At 34.8% G+C, this 16,491-nt stretch overlaps 1 protein-coding gene across 1 annotated transcript; it reads left to right on the top strand.

The window, feature by feature from the left end:
• Positions 1 to 2,811: 2,811 nt before the first annotated feature.
• Positions 2,812 to 16,489, top strand: LOC133195564 (uncharacterized). Its single transcript, XM_061331449.1, has 5 exons — positions 2,812 to 3,124; positions 10,669 to 10,810; positions 13,050 to 13,198; positions 14,296 to 14,431; positions 14,960 to 16,489. Exons 1-5 carry the CDS (start codon positions 3,079 to 3,081, stop codon positions 15,201 to 15,203), a joined length of 717 nt encoding a protein of 238 aa, XP_061187433.1. The 5' UTR covers positions 2,812 to 3,078; the 3' UTR covers positions 15,204 to 16,489.
• The last annotated feature ends 2 nt before the right edge of the window (positions 16,490 to 16,491 follow it).

Below are 16,491 nucleotides of genomic sequence, written 5' to 3'. Positions count from 1 at the left end.
AAAAAATTCTTCGACTGTATCATCAAACATAAATCACCTTTGTTGACGTGTATTCTGAAATTTAGGCGAATTTGAAGCAAACTGAAAATCCTTGGCCTTTTCCCTCCGACTCTATACAAAATATTAAGAAATGAACCAAGCACAGACTTTAAAATATACATATTAGAAAAAACACGTTTTTAGAATTGCATTATAAAATATAGGTTGTGTATTATATTCAGAATATCTATAGAAAAGACGTAGAATTGGTTCTATCATGCCATGTTATTGTCCCTCACATTAACGTACAACACTTAAAAATTCAAGGTCATAACACGAGGTCACGGCTGGGGAGGGATATCTGTTTTTCACTAAGAAAATAAATTTTAGCATTTTTAAATATAAGAAACGCTAATCAATATTCGATAAGCTTTTGTTTGAAGTCGATATCTATGGATTCATCTCAGCATAGTAAAATGGTTATATATATATATATATATATATATATATATATATATATATATATATATATATATATATATATATATATATATATATATATATATATATATATATATATATATATATATATATATATATGAATTGAGGGAGGGGGTATTACTTCCTGAAAACTTTTGTATATAGGCAAATCTTATTGAGAACAAAAAGAATTTAATTCAAAGAAAAATGATTAACATAAATCCTTTTGATATTACACATCAGAAATCCCTTTAAAGTGACTACAGAATCTGATATATAGATGCATGCCTGTGAATTGGTTTCCGGCGGAAGTAATTACTGCAGACTTCCTGTGGATTTTTGTGTAAACTCAAAGAGAAAGTGGTCATTTATTGACTGCTCATACATCCTCTAACAGGATTTTGATTTTTGTATGATTCACACACGATCTATTTTTATCAATTATATCATTTATATGCAAAGTGTGAATACTTGGTAATTAAAAAAAAAGTTTGACTTATAGCCAGGACACATGCTACAAACAAACAAAAGGTATATATTTTGGATGTAAATATGCATAAATATGAAATGTCTAAGATATAAGAAATTATAGATTTCTACGGTTTTTCAAATTTCTTCGTTTTTGCCATCACCTTTTAAATCTATATTTACTAGCTCACCTGAGCCGAAGGCTCAAGTGAGCTGTTTTGATCGAAGAGTGTCCGGCGTCCGTCTGTCGTGTGTCATTTGTAAACTTTTCATATTTTTGACTTCCTCTCCCTCTTTCAAGGGCAGGTAATTAAGAATTCGTCTTCTCAAGAACCACTAGGACAGAAAATAGGAAACTTATGAGAAAGCTTCATTATATACTGTAGATTCAAGTTTGTTCAAACCATGACCCCAGGGGGTAGGGCGGGGTCACAACAGGGAATCAAAGTTTTATATAGGAATATATATAGGAATATACATAGGAAATATCTTCTGAAGAACAGCAAAGCCATGATAAGTCAAATTAATATACAGAAGCATCCTCAGGTAGTGTAGATTTTGTACAAATCATGAACCACTGGGTGTAGGGTGGGGTCACAATAGAAGATCAAAGTTTAACACAGGAATATATTGAGAAAAAAAAACTTTTAAAAAATCTTCTCTAGAATAGCGAAGACATGATTAATCATATTAATATAGAAACATCCTCAGGTAGTGTAAATTCCAAGATTGTTCAAATCATGACACCTGGGGGTTGGGTGGGGCAACAACAGGGGATCAAAGTTATACATAGGAATATATAGGAAATATCTTTACAACTCTTCTTCTCAAGAACAGCAAAGCCATGATTAGTCATATTTATATGGAAGCATCCGAAGGTAGTGTAGATTCTATTTTGTTCAAGTCATGACCCCCTGGGGTAGGGTAGGACCATAATATGTCTTCAAAGTTTAACATAAGAATATAGGAATCTGCTGATGAAGAGCAGAAGGGCCGTAGTAACTTGTCACTTTATAGGGCATGAATAAGAGTGGTCAACTAAACCGTCGAATGACAGCTCAATTGATCAAGAATAAGAGTGGTCAACTAAACCGTCGAATGACAGCTCAATTGATCAAGAATAAGAGTGGTCAACTAAACCGTCGAATGACAGCTCAATTGATCAAGAATTAGAGTGGTCAACTAAACCGTCGAATGACAGCTCAATTGATCAAGAGACGGTTGAAATTTTTCTTTTAATTCAAATTATTTTATATTGCTCCTACATTAAGCATGGTAATAATACAACTATCATTTGCTAGTTCGTCTTCTCATTGACGATTGACTGTCTATGAGCACTCTGTTATACCCCTTTGGAGGTCTATATTTAAGAGGGCTGGGTGGTTGTGGCCATTTTCAGACTATATTGATCTCCTTTGGAAGAAGAGCTCCATATGAAGATATACAAAAATGATCAAATTTTAAAACTAAAATGTATGAAACTATTCTTTGCCAAATGATAGTTCACAGCTTAAGATATCATATCTAAAAAATTAAGTTATATCTGATGGTTAAATTGTTGACCCCCCAGCCTCCTTAAATTCCGGGTATCGATTATCTGTCAATTGCATAATGTATCAATCATACTACCTATATATATATAGTTAGATGGCAAAATCCTTCTTATATATGGATTTTTGTTTATCTCCACGTCAGGAGCCCTGAGTCCACTCGTGGTCCCACAAACTTGAGTGGACTCAGTCTGACCCCTGACACTGTGATGATGATTTTTGTTACATGTATGACGTATCGTTTTACCACGAGTGATTGAATGACATAGGGACATGCAGTAATGTAATGATGATTATATGCTCCTGACTTCATTCACGAACAGCGGGTTCAACAAGTAAAATTCCTGCCTGTGTATATATTGATTATACAGAACTCATTGTAGCTAGACCGAGACCGCCATAATAATCCACACCGGAACAGATTGTTTTAAGTTTAAAATGTCCAATTAAAATCAAAAGAGGCTCGAATTATCTCAAGTGAAACCACGTGACTTGTAAGAAGAGGAAGGCTGCACTTTTTTTTAATATTTGGACGGAACCGAAAGCAAGGAAGCGGAGTGATGAGTCATGTAGGTTATAGTATTCTGTGAGTTCTGTCAACATGTGGACGCTGATCTATCTGTTTCTTGCCTGTCTGGGTCTCTTGGGTAAGTGGATAGATTAAAGTTTTTAATTATGTCCAAATTATGCTAATGTCATACATATAGAAACGGATATAATATTTGTTTTAATTATTCGGAGGAGACTCGTACATTTTAGTGTGTCTACCATATTCATTGACTGCTGATATCTATAAATCAAGAGAGAGGGTTAGTTATTATTTATTTTTTCTTTATCGAAACTGAATAAATTTACCTTGAATGTGTGAGCTAGAAAACGTACACTTAATGTAGCATGAAGATACCGGGCATGTTAGATAATATAATTTAACACCTGCCTGAAACGTAATCGTTGTGCAATGTTAACTGTTTATGATCACAATACATCATAGACAAGTTTATTTTGCATATGCTGAATAACTGTAAAAGGTTGACAAACTAGGTTTATAGGGGCACACAAAAATAGTCTTCGCTACTGAGTAACTAGCACAACGTGTAATTAATATCTTTAAGTGTCAGTCTCTTTAAAACACTGACTCGACTTTAGATGTTATCATTTTAGAGTCCTTATTCTGTACATGAAGAGTTTTTTGTGTTTAAGTATTTGAGAATAAAATTCCTGTTCTCGCGGAATATTTCTTGACCGATTCTAAACAGCCATTAACCGACTGAAAAATTTATACCGTCCCTAAAAATACTACCTGCATGGCATTTCGTATACATCCAATTATAATGAGCCCCAAAACAAATACATAAACGTAATTTAACTCGATTGAGAGACTAATAAATAAAAAACAGGTTCAGCATTCTACAGATGACAGTGAAATTTAATATTAGGCAAGACTACAACTATTTGCTAAACAGATCTTGTTACATAGCTTGCAAAGACAATAATCAGGTTCTATGGTTTGTTAATGTAGCTTAAATTAAAACATTGGTTGCAATGGATTTTCAGTCCCAGAGGAGTAGGGAATATGAACGAACTGTAAATGATATTCGGAAAGTATTCAGTCTTTATAGACTTGAATTGGTATTAATTCTGTCCCACTAACATGTAGTACTTTTTATGTTGAAGTTTCTGTCAATTCTCCCATTCCAGAAACAGTATATATAATTATACTCGCTACAAATAGTTTTATTTCAGTATTGAAATGTATGCCAAAGGGAGAGCCCATGTCCATTTAATTGCAGTTCTTGTACGGGGATGTACTATGAAAAGATTTACGTTCGACAATATTTATAAGATCTATCGAACGATCGAATGAACGAAATTTATGCATAGACAAATTTCATGCAGTTATACAAATCACATACAATAGTGAAGGCTCTACTTGAAAGCTTTGCTTTACAAAGAAATGAATAAATAAATGAATAAACAATTGGTTGCAGATAACGATGTCCGTGTTGCCAGTTTGTTACTAATGGACCACAGATTCTAGACATGTCCATATTCTGATGTTTTACAGGGATTATCAGATTGATATTATCCTATAGCATGCATGCATTAGTATAATTAGATATCTGCTTCAATATCAAAAGATAAAAGCTTTTCATGGTATGGAGAAAAAATGTTCTTCTTTAAACCTGGATTTGGCATGCACATCTTGCCTATCAGACGGTATACAGAGAGGATTCTGAGGGAAAAGTCTCCGTAATGGGTAGGGGAATATATCGAGATCCATTTCCTGTTGTGAGAGCAATTTTGAACGATAAACTGGCCTTGTTATTAAAAAAATTGGAGAGCGTTTAGGTTTTGAGTTTCTCTGTTATTTAGGTGAGAGAGAGAGGCTCTGTTACGTATATTTTTATCTTTACAAGATAATTGTATCGCAAAATACTCAGCATGTCTTTTGCTAGGCAAGGTCATGTACGGTTACTTCAAGGTCACTAATCTGTTTATTCTCAAGGTGTCCAACCACTGAATATTATCAAAAGATCATTCGTATCCATCGACGATATGGATAGCCTAAATATATTTACCGTTTATCAATACATGTTTTAGAATTTGTTAATTGTACATCGATCTGGCTTTGATATGTACACATTTATGTTCATGTACACCAAGTGTTTGTGGTATTTCACATAAAATCTCTGATAATTGAAAATGTCGAAACATGTAAATATACCATTATCTATTTTTCAATACTTCCCCATAAAGAAGCAAAATTTTAATGTTACGCTTACTGACATTGCAATACAGTACATTAGTACACTGGCAGATTTAGAGGGGGCGGCCCCCCTCTTTTGTGTCCAAAATATACATAAGATTTAATAAAACAATTTATTTGGTGTGTCTGTGGGCCCCTACCCCGACCCCAAACTGGTCGCACCCCCCCCCCCCCTTTCAAGATTCCTGGATCCGCCACTGTAGTAATAAGAGGCCTAACTTTGTTATTTATTTCTCTAGAGTAATTAAGGATTTCTGTATTCAGAAAAGATTTCGCGGTAAAGTAGAGGTGTTTATATTCAGTCGAACACCACTTGACGATAACATGGAGATTCTTGTCATCTCAAATGTAAACAACAGGAAGCCATCAAAAACTCCTGAAATTATTTAAAAAAATATCAAAATATTTGCCAAGTATGAGATCAGCTTCAGAATTGGACCGTCATTGAAGTACCATTAGTCGTTAGCCGTAAACACGAGGAGTGATTGTTACATCATTGATTACTGTGGTTTATTGCATATGGGCGTCAAATAAAATCGGGGGGTTTGTAAATTGTGGTTATGAACCATTTTTTTCTTATCAGTGCAGCAAATGAACCCACGCCTTCTTAACATCACAAAATATCAATCAAGCACGTACTAACGAAATGCATATTTCCGTTGAAGAACTTTTGGAAGCGTTCGAATTGTTTTCTTTGTGTCAACGATTATAATTATGTTCAGAATTTTATAAAAAAGTAAAGCTTCATGCAGTTCCAGAAACTCAGTTTCTGAAGTTTAGGTTTAACGTGTCTCCTCTTTAACATTTATTGAACAACAGTCAATCCCCGTTATCTCGAACTCGATATCATTCTTAAGTGTGCCGAGAGTTTGGACTTTTTTGGGGAAAAGTGAAAATGAAATCGAAAGTGAGATCATCTAAGTTTTATGTCCCTGAAGCCTGATGCGAAATGTACAGCATACGTCACATTTGACGATTCGGTGTGACGCAACTGAGGCATAGGCATGAAATCACGTATGAAAAATGTAAATATAGTGGATGAATACTAGGATACTTATGAATGGGTTTCTTTTAGACATAAATCGACGTTTGAAATCTTAATTCTAGATTTTTTCCCCGCTAAATTTTCACACATTCATTTTAAATGTAAGAGAATATTTTCTAATGTGTATGAATGCACTTTTCCCAAAGATTTTCTATTCTTCCTTCTCTCTTCAATTTGTTTTTATATTGCATGACGCTTTGTAACAATTTGTAACAAAAACTGGGGACACGGTTTATTTACCTCAAGTGCTCCCATGTTTTGCAGTCCAGTTATTTGGCTTCTGTTTATTTTTTTTTTTTACTTTCAATGTAGCGAACGCACTTAAGAAATGAACCAGAAAGGATAAGTACAAGATAGATAGATAAGAAAAGGCACGTGTTTTCTGGCGGTCACAGGTTTTTTATTTTCTTCATTACAACATAAACAGTCATGTGGCTTTGCTATCACATCATTAAGCTGCGGGAACTATCATCGACAAACTTAATTCTGTTATCGATATAAACAACTCTCTATCATCATTAATGTATGTATTGACAACTTTCATTTCATTTTTGTGCACCTTAAAACATCGTTAGTTTGATGAGAGCTAGAGATAGACGAGGTTGGCACGGGCCACAACGCTCGCCTGACCGGAGATGATTTGTTAAATTCTTTCTTTGGAACAACTGTATTGTTCCAAAAGAAGAATATAAAGTGAGTTTTTTGTGAAATGATTAAATATTATAATATCAAGTTAATCTCTCTCTCTCTTCTGTCTGGTTTGTGTTATTGTTTAATTTATGAGAGAACCAAATTTACTCGAGGTCATGACAGAAATATTTCACCACATGTATCGTAGAATATATATAGAGAGGAATTTGCACTGCCTGTTTTATGCAAAAGAATGACGTACGAAACTGTAGTGTATCAAAGGATTTATTACATGGAAAAGTCAGGAAATACGAAACAGCTTTTTATTTATGAATACCATTGTATTATTTTCTAATAAATGGGCTATATACTTGAGGCATAGCTAATTTGTATATTATTAACTTGCCATCCTCTCTTTAGAGATGTATGATCATAAAATTACTTAATGTGAGAGAGGATTTTCCTCTAAATGAGTACACTTTGCCTGTTCCGTGTTGCCAACCACGATAAAATTCCGTCATGCATTTAGAGATCATTAAAAGGTTAACCTAAGATAGTGTCAGACACTGCTGGTGCCTGGAGCCCATTACGACAGGTGCACTGTATAATGTTCAATAACTGCCCAATGTTTGGTGGGTGCCTCTTGACCTTCAAAAACGCTTATATTAACATTAACAATTGAAAAAAAGAACATTAACTTGCGACTACTTTCAAATTTGACCGTCTTATTAGCATTTTTAATTTTCTTTACAGAACATCTTATAATTCACGCCAAGTCACAGCTTGAACCTATGCGCTCTAAAATGATCCAAATTCAAAACATGCATTGGATGTTATACATGTATATTCACAGTTTCTGACTGATTAAGTTGTTGTTGATCCTCACATCCTGAAAAATTAATTTACTTACAGTTTACAGCCATCATACAAATTCAAAAAAGTCTTGAAGTCTGAGTGATTCCGTGAAAATTGAGGGAAGGTGTCTCATTCAGTCTTAATATATCTTATATATAACCCTCGATCTCAAATATGGATAAATTCTCTGTGGTCATTTGAGCTCTAAGACCAATTTTTAGACCTCTTTAAATTAACTAGAGTTCTTATCAATAGTGAAAGTAGAGATTGTGTGTACAGCGTTTCTAATGACTAATATAATTAACCCAATCCCGGAAATGTGACGGTCGTGACAAGATAATAAAGTACATAAGATGTGATATAGCATCGGATGTGATGTAACTCTAAACTATGACTCAGTAAACAGTAGCAGTTTTATGAATGCCAGACATGAACGAAGCGAAACAGCAGTTTATTTGAGTCTGGGGGAGTTTCACGGGTCACTCTAAGCCTTCATACAGGGCAACCCGCTGTCGGCGCTTCTCTTTATTTCAGAGCGATCTTTTCATCCAGACATGCAGAAAATGATAAATACTGATAAATGATGTAATTTTCTATCAAAGAAATATGCCTCTTTGTGTTTATTGAGATCACAGACACCGTTTTCTGAATGGCGCGCGTAGACCTGTATACTCGTAGCTGAGGCCAGGTTAATGTGGCTTTTCTCGATTTTTGTCATGGTCAGATCGGACTATTTGCAACACCTACTCGATAGCAAGGAACATAGACAAACCAAAAATAGGGGAAACATATTGCAAGAAATGTATACATTTACTAAAATCACTTTGGCGTATCAAGTGCATTCTGCTTTTTATTTCTACATAAAACATGCAGGTCCTACGCTAAACATGCTAACCCTGTTATACAATTCATGTAAAAATCTAAAATACATCGACTGCTTCATTTTTTATTAATTTTGTGCTTGTAATTAAGGAACCTGAGATATCTTGCAAGTCTCGTTTTTGGTGGATTCAGAATAGCTGATATTGCTTAAAGTCGTCACCTTCACATATCTCAAAAGAGTTGAAGCGTAGAAAGTATGTCCCTCAATAAATCTATATCTAATGTTATGACCGAATAGACCAAAATATTGCAGAAGTCAGAAAACGTTCGGGATAATGAGGGATGCTGTAGGGTTCAAAGACTGTAATGCTTTTAATGCAGATACCTGCATTCTCTAATGTTTCTGGAACACAGATTCAAGGACGAGCTCAGCTTGATTTTTAATGATAAAATTAAAAAAAAAGAAAGAAAGAAAAACATTCTGCGTAATACTTATTAGTGCCACTTTGCTAAACTTCTGAATATTGTATCAAAATATAATTAAAGATCAATTCCTACTCGTTGGCAATCGAGACATTAGTAAACATAACAACCAGAATTTGCTAGAAAAATTTTCGTCAAGCGTACATCTCCAAAATGCTTTTGACAAACACCAAGAGATATCACGGACCACGAGCGAAGAAGTCAGTAGACAAGGATATCATAGATATTAATTAGTGAAAAACATTGTATGACCGCATATATAATACATGGTGTATTCGTTGGAAGTGCTGGGAGACCATGCATGTGTGTTAAATATCCTTTGTACATGTATTGAAATGAGTTCTGCGTTGGGAGAGTTGGTACCAAAACCTATACACGTTTTTTTTTTATTCCAATTTAATTTTTTTCAGTGACATTTAGTTAATTATTTTTTGTTCCCCGCTTTTGGCAAAATTAGGTGAAATTAATTTGGATCTGTCCATCTGTCTGTCTACCTGTCCGTCCTTCTGTCTGTATCTAAAACTTTCGTTTGATATTTTAAAAAGTCCTTTAAATTTTGCCATGCTTTTCTTTTAAATATAACAATTCCCCTATTCATTTTGAGGTCAAAAGGTCAATAAAGGTCAAGATGAGAAATTCATATACTGTATAACAAAAATGGTCCCCATGGCCAGATGATAACTTTAGTTCTCTTTGATCTTTTTCAATGCTATTTTATATCATAACTCCTTATGACTTAAAGAAGACACCTGTCTATTTTGAAGTCAAAAGGTTAAGATAAGATTTTTCAACGAATTATATCAACTTTCCCAGGACATAAAAAAGATCCCTTGTTATTGAGGTCAAAGGCCAAGGTCAGAAATTCATTTTTTTTTAACATAAACTGGTTTTTAGATGATAATGTAAGTTTTCTTTAAGGCTTTGAAGTAAATTGTGTGCCATTGCTTAGTTTGACTTAAAGAAGAAACCTCTTGATTTTGAGGTGAAAAGGTCAGAGACCAAGGTCAGAAATTCATATATTACATAATTTTTAGATGAAAATTGTTGTTCTCTTTAAGCTTAGTTTATCAATGAAACTTATAGAAAGCTTGTTTTTCTTTCCCAATCTGCATTTTAAAGATCTTCCGTTCTTTTATTTTGTCCTTAAGCGTGGGGAAATGAATGCCCTGAATTAGCTTGGTCATTTTTTAACTTGCTTCATCTTTAATCCAATAATCAGAACATCGTCACTTTGGCCACAAACAGAAAATATTTCCTTGAGAACTCTAATTATGTCAAGAGGGGAGATAACCCAAGCGTTGTTATAGTGACCATCGGTGAACACCGGGCAGCAGTCTTTTTCAAATCCAAATTACTTACAGTTTTTATGAGCTTGCCAGACAAATGTTGAATTGATCATGAGCTTTGAGGTTTTGACCCTGAATCAAGTTTATATATGTAAAACGTCAACATTTGGAAAATGAAGTCTGATTAGCTTCAGCGAAATATAATTTTCAGACCTGTAATGTAGCCTCAAGATCAGCTAATGACCCCCGTCTATGGCTGGTAAATTCTAAGTGATTACTTGTATACATTTTTCATATTGTCAGGTTACACGGAGAGCAGGTCCACCTGCCCCCCAGAGGCCGTGCAGACCGTCAGAAACTGTATCAGCTCCTCCATTCCATCCTTCGCACCCTCAAAAAAGTACACCCTGAAGGCCGAGATAGAAATCATGTGGGGGGCTTGTAGGTATGTAGAAATATCAAATATAGGTTTAAAATTTGATTATACTGTCAAAAGGTTTAGAATTGGATTATCCACAAACTGGACAGTCTATCAACATCAAGTAAAATATACCGAACAACTGGGTATTACATCTCTTTCGTTCTACTGAGACTGTCGTAGATTTATATAGGTAAGTACGGTAACCGTATACACCCTGTCAAAGAACATATACATTTAGGTACACTTAAAAGCATTTCTCTTAAATGGTTCTAGCATAAATTTGACACACTGCTCGGTATGATGGTATCATGTTAAACAATAAAATGCTTTCTTTGGTTGTTAGTACGAGAATTAATGTCGCAGCTGTTGCAGAAAAAATACGTAACCCGCGTAAGCAGGTTATGTAATTTTTTTTCTGCAACAGCCGCGACGTTAATTCCCGTACTAATAACCAAAAAAAAGACATTTTATTGTTTATATTTATATCTGTATAAATAATCATTTAAAGTAGGATTAAAAAGATTAATTATTTTACTATTGATATGTACGTCATACCGGTAGTACGTTTCATTGATGGAACAGCCACTTATCAAGAAATCTGTACAGGTGATATGCCTAGTTTTGTTCATAAACTGATAAACGGCAATGGTTTTCTTTAGAAATAAAGGAGGAAATATTCAGTGGATGTAAATATTTAACAGTTAGGTCCTCAATCCTCTACTATTTCGTACATACAGACACCGATTTAACCTAGTTTCGAATATTCCAATGCGCAGAAATGTGAATTACATAAGTACTAATGAAGTTGATTGTTTGTGACATGTTTTTGATTCCCTTATTGTAAATACTTAAAATTCAGGCGGAAAGACGAAAAAGTATACATGTAGTTGATTTTTTGGCATTTAATTGGATCTAATGAGTCACTCTGAGTTCAGTGGTAACGTTCATTCTGACCTTTATGGGATATAAATAACAATTTAGTCGCTGGTTCACAGTTTGTTATGCGCAAGTAATTTTGATAATTGTACGTTTAATCTGATCAAGGTCTCCATTTGTACACTAGTTTATTGTTTGGGATCGTGGCGTGCTGTTTTGTAAGGCTACCATATAATGCGTCTATAGCTTAGGCTTGATTAGGCCTCTAACTGTATAAAAGTCTAAGTTCTTAGGTCTTCTAGTTGTCTAGATCTTTCAGCATAATCTAAGTCTCTTATTGCACACTACATGTTAAGACTACAGATTTTCCAGCATAATCTAAGTCTCTTATTGCACACTACACGTTAAGATTACAGATTTTCCAGCATAATCTAAGTCTCTTATTGCACACTACACGTTAAGATTACAGATTTTCCAGCATAATCTAAGTCTCTTATTGCACACTACACGTTAAGATTACAGATTTTCCAGCATAATCTAAGTCTTTTATTGCACACCACACGTTAAGATTACAGATTTTCCAGCATAATCTAAGTCTTTTTTTGCACACCACACGTTAAGATTACAGATTTTCCAGCATAATCTAAGTCTCCTATTATACAATACAGATTAATATGCAGATCCTCCAGCGTAGTCTTAGATTACAGATTTTAAAGCACAGTGTAGGTCTTCCAGACAAGTCTATGTCTGCAATTGTACATTATACTTGAACATTGTACGTCTTCCAGTCTAGCTGAGGCCTCTAACTGTGTAAAGCGTGTGATGTACATACAGATGTCTAGTATTACACTATAACATAGTAGATCTTCCAGTCTAGCTGAGGCCTCTAACTATGTAAAGCGTGTGATGTACAGATGTTTAGTATTAAACTATAACATAGTAGATCTTCCAGTCTTGCTGAGGCCTCTAACTGTGTAAAGCGTGTGATGCACAGATGTCTAGTATTACACTATAACATAGTAGATCTTCCAGTCTAGCTGAGGCCTCTATGTAAAGCGTGTGATGTACAGATGTCTAGTATTACACTATAACATTGTAGATCTTCCAGTCTTGCTGAGGCCTCTATGTAAAGCGTGTGATGTACAAATGTCTAGTATTACACTATAACATTGTAGATCTTCCAGTCTTGCTGAGGCCTCTAACTGTGTAGTATTACACTATAACATTGTAGACCTTCAAGTCTTGCTGAGGCCTTTAACTGTGTAAAGCGTGTGATGTACAAATGCCTAGTATTACACTATAACATTGTAGATCTTCCAGTCTTGCTGAGGCCTCTGTGTAAAGCGTGTGATGTACAAATGTCTAGTATTACACTATAACATTGTAGATCTTCCAGCCTTGCTGAGGCCTCTAACTGTGTAAAGCGTGTTATGGACAAATGTACCGGGATGACTGATGAAGAACAGAATCTACAGAGACTTTTCAGCCACAAGGATATAGAACATACCTATAGATACTTCTGTGACAATTTCGATCGTACGTACCATCACGGCAAATACTCCTGCTATTAAAAACGGGGGTGGGGGGGGGGGGGTGGGGGGTGTTACTGTGCTGTGATAAGGGGGGGGGGGTCACCTGATTGTCACTTGAGTCTCTCAGATGACATATTGATCGATTCAAGATTTACTCTAAGAAATCACTGTCCTGAAATCAGATCATTGATTGTTTTGTAATTTTCAAGTTACCTTGACGAATATCTTATCAACCAATTCACATCCAAGTTCATTTTATTGTAGTAGGTTAATTTGCTTTTCTTTCTTAAAGGTGCTTGGACACAGATTTGAAGTTAATATTTTCTCAAATTTTCTGTATAATTTCATGACTTACATGTTGCTATAGCATTTCATACTAAAATATAATAAAAATCTTATTTCATCTCAAAGTTATTAAAACTTCGAATTTCTGGACGCGTTTTCACATATTTTAATTTTATTCTTAATACTCAAGAAAAGTGGCAATTTTGTTGTGTATTAATGAAAAATATTAAAACTATAACCCAGAAAATTCAGAGTAGAAATGTTCGAAAGCAAAACCCACTCACAGTATTGTAAGTCCGTGCTCAGTGGTGTGTGCAGAGTTTAACAATTGAACACACCCGGTGATTCGTAAACATTAACAGAGCTCGAGCCCTGTTTACAAAAACAGTTTACGTTTCACGGGTGGTGTTCAATTTGTTAAACTCTGTACACATCACAGAGCACGGACTGACAATACTGGTGAATTGGTTTTGCTTTCGAACATTTCTACTCTGAATTTGCTGGATTATAGATGAAATATTTTTCATTAATACATAACAAAATCGCTTCTTTTCTTAAATATTAAGGATAAAGTTAAAATTTGTGTAAGTGCAAAGATGTGTTAATCAAACGCGTCCCGGAATTCGTAGTTCCAATAATTTCAGATAAAATAAGTTTTTAATTTTATTTTCTTGTGAAATGCTATTGCAATATATAAGTCGTGATATTATACAGAAAATTTGATAAAATATTAAGTTCAAATCTGTGTCTAAGCACCTTTAATGAATATGTCAGCTTTTTCACTGAATCATACGGATATTCTATTGTTTCTTGTAGTGTATGAAAAACACATAGGGTGTATTCAAGATCAACATCAGGCTGCCACTAACTGCTCTCGACCTCAGATGGACAGCTTTAAAAGGAAAATAACGGCCAAATCACCTATTGAGGTCATGATATTGTCTAGTTGTTCGTGAGTATATTATCCGGCCCTTTTTTCTTTTACTAGAAGTCGCCCGCGTGGCGCAGTGGTTAGAGCGGTCCTTCCGATGAGACCGTATATATATAAACTGAGGTCCCGTGTCGCAGTAGGTGCTGGCACGAAAAAGATCACTCACTGCTCAATGGCCCTCAGTGCCGAGTATAGGTTAAAATTTGTAGCTCTCCACCGGCAAAGTGGTGGCGTCTCCGCATGAGTGAAAGTTCTCGAGAGGGACGTTAAACAATAAACAAACTTTTTGCTAGAATGTGTATAGTGCGATGATTTAAAAATCCTCAAGTACAATATGCAGGTGCACTTTTGGCTTGGTGAATACTGTACATGTACTTCTCGGATAGCGAAATCACCGTATTGACCCCCAAATAGCAATAATTGTATGTTATAGCATTTTTTAACTTGACATCTCTTGGAGTTTAAATTATCTAATCACAGTAATCTTGTATTCAAAGAATGTATTGTATAAATAGTGTGACATAACCATGCCGAACTTTGATTTTCCAGCACCCACCAGATAATGACCGAGTGTCTGTTAGAGCCAGTGAACCAGAACTGCGGGGACAGAGCTGCCATGTTCTTAGAACACATCACGTTAAACCAACGTCCACCAGTGTGCCATCCTCTGACGCCAAAGTACAGCAGTCTTCAGAATGACCAACCTAACAGTGCCATCACGTCAGCAATGACGTCAGGGACCATATGGGGCTCTGTATTATTTATGTTTGCTTGGAATTTAATGTCATTCTGAATTACCCTAAAGTAATAATCTTGTACTCTAACGATGCAAAAATCGTTTAAAAATATGTAAATTTAAAAAGTTATTAATTACCTTATTTGTGCAACAACTTCGTAAGTCATCAGTTTGCACGTTCAAGACTATATGAGATGCGTCCAAAGGAATTATCCCCTCGCTGCCTCTTGTGATATATCAACCTTACCGGTGTTGAATCAAAGCCACCATTGATGCACCTAGGTAGCCGTAAAACAAATGGTACATTCCATTGCCTCATCATGCAACGCCGACAAAACAACGCATGTGGCTGCTGCTTTTTTTTAGTCCCACAAACCCTGTATGTAGCTTGTACATGTAATGTACAAATCAGTCGTCTGTTACTTGCTGTGAATACTTAGCATCAATGTATATATCGTCGCAAGCCACGGGTTTTTTGTCCATTTTATTTCCACAAACCCCCCGGCATTGTAACCCTTGGCTTGCGACAATGTGCACATATATATGCAACTTTTTAAATGTATATGCGCAAATACTCATCTTACGTTTGAATTTACTGTTACAGTATAACTTGTCATATTTTGTTCTGCATGGATAGTTCGACTGTGTTTTATCATTTTGTTTTTGATAAATTTAATATGTGCCATATAACTGTTATAAGCTGGAGAAACATGTATAACTGTTAAAATCAGTCCCTATAAAGGATCCTTTATTACCTCCGCAGAAGTAGCTTAGGGGTTATGTTTTCATGTATATTTTACTTGTCCGTCTGAAAGATATGTATATTTTACTTGTCCGTCTGAAAGATATGGAAACAGTTCGGAACAGAATTTGATTTAAAATGTACTGTGGACGGGGAAGAATCAATGGGTTAGACCGACCTAGGTAAAAAAAAAATTCATTATCAGTTGAGAGATCTCAGAAAAGTTACAGTTTTAATAAAATGAGGAAACTTTGCCTTTTGGACAAGGGAGAATTATTAACTAAAATTTATTGTATCTTAAAAGGGAATTTCATGAATTCTATAGTAGGAGAGACAACTCTAGATTCAACAGTATGTCTTCCTCTCCATGTGCCATCTATATATAGAGTTTATTTACTGTACATACTGAAATTATAAATTATGTTCATTATTTATTTCAAAATTAGTCATCTTTTAAAAAAATGTGCAATATGCATATTAAAAAATAATAAGCATTTACGGTTGTTAATTGCCCAAGCAGATCTTCAACATTGTTCAATTTTATTACAAATTTTTAAAGCATATTGTCTTTGGAGAGCAATAAATTTTTAATAACAAAGTATG

This window comes from Saccostrea echinata, unplaced genomic scaffold (assembly GCF_033153115.1).
Source record: "Saccostrea echinata isolate AGI-Se365-2 ecotype Australia unplaced genomic scaffold, CSIRO_AGI_Sech_v1 ptg000029l, whole genome shotgun sequence".
Classification (NCBI taxonomy): Eukaryota; Metazoa; Mollusca; class Bivalvia; order Ostreida; family Ostreidae; genus Saccostrea; species Saccostrea echinata.
Note: the sequence above shows the minus strand (reverse complement) of the source record. Positions and strands in the feature narration are given on the sequence as shown.

Excerpts from the sequence above, each read along its gene's own strand:
- LOC133195564 (XM_061331449.1), top strand. The coding sequence starts at position 3,079 with ATGTGGACGCTGATCTATCTGTTTCTTGCCTGTCTGGGTCTCTTGG. Across the intron at positions 3,125-10,668 it reads TGCCTGTCTGGGTCTCTTGG|GTTACACGGAGAGCAGGTCC; the intron begins GTAAGTGGATAG and ends TCATATTGTCAG. Across the intron at positions 14,432-14,959 it reads ATGATATTGTCTAGTTGTTC|CACCCACCAGATAATGACCG; the intron begins GTGAGTATATTA and ends TTGATTTTCCAG.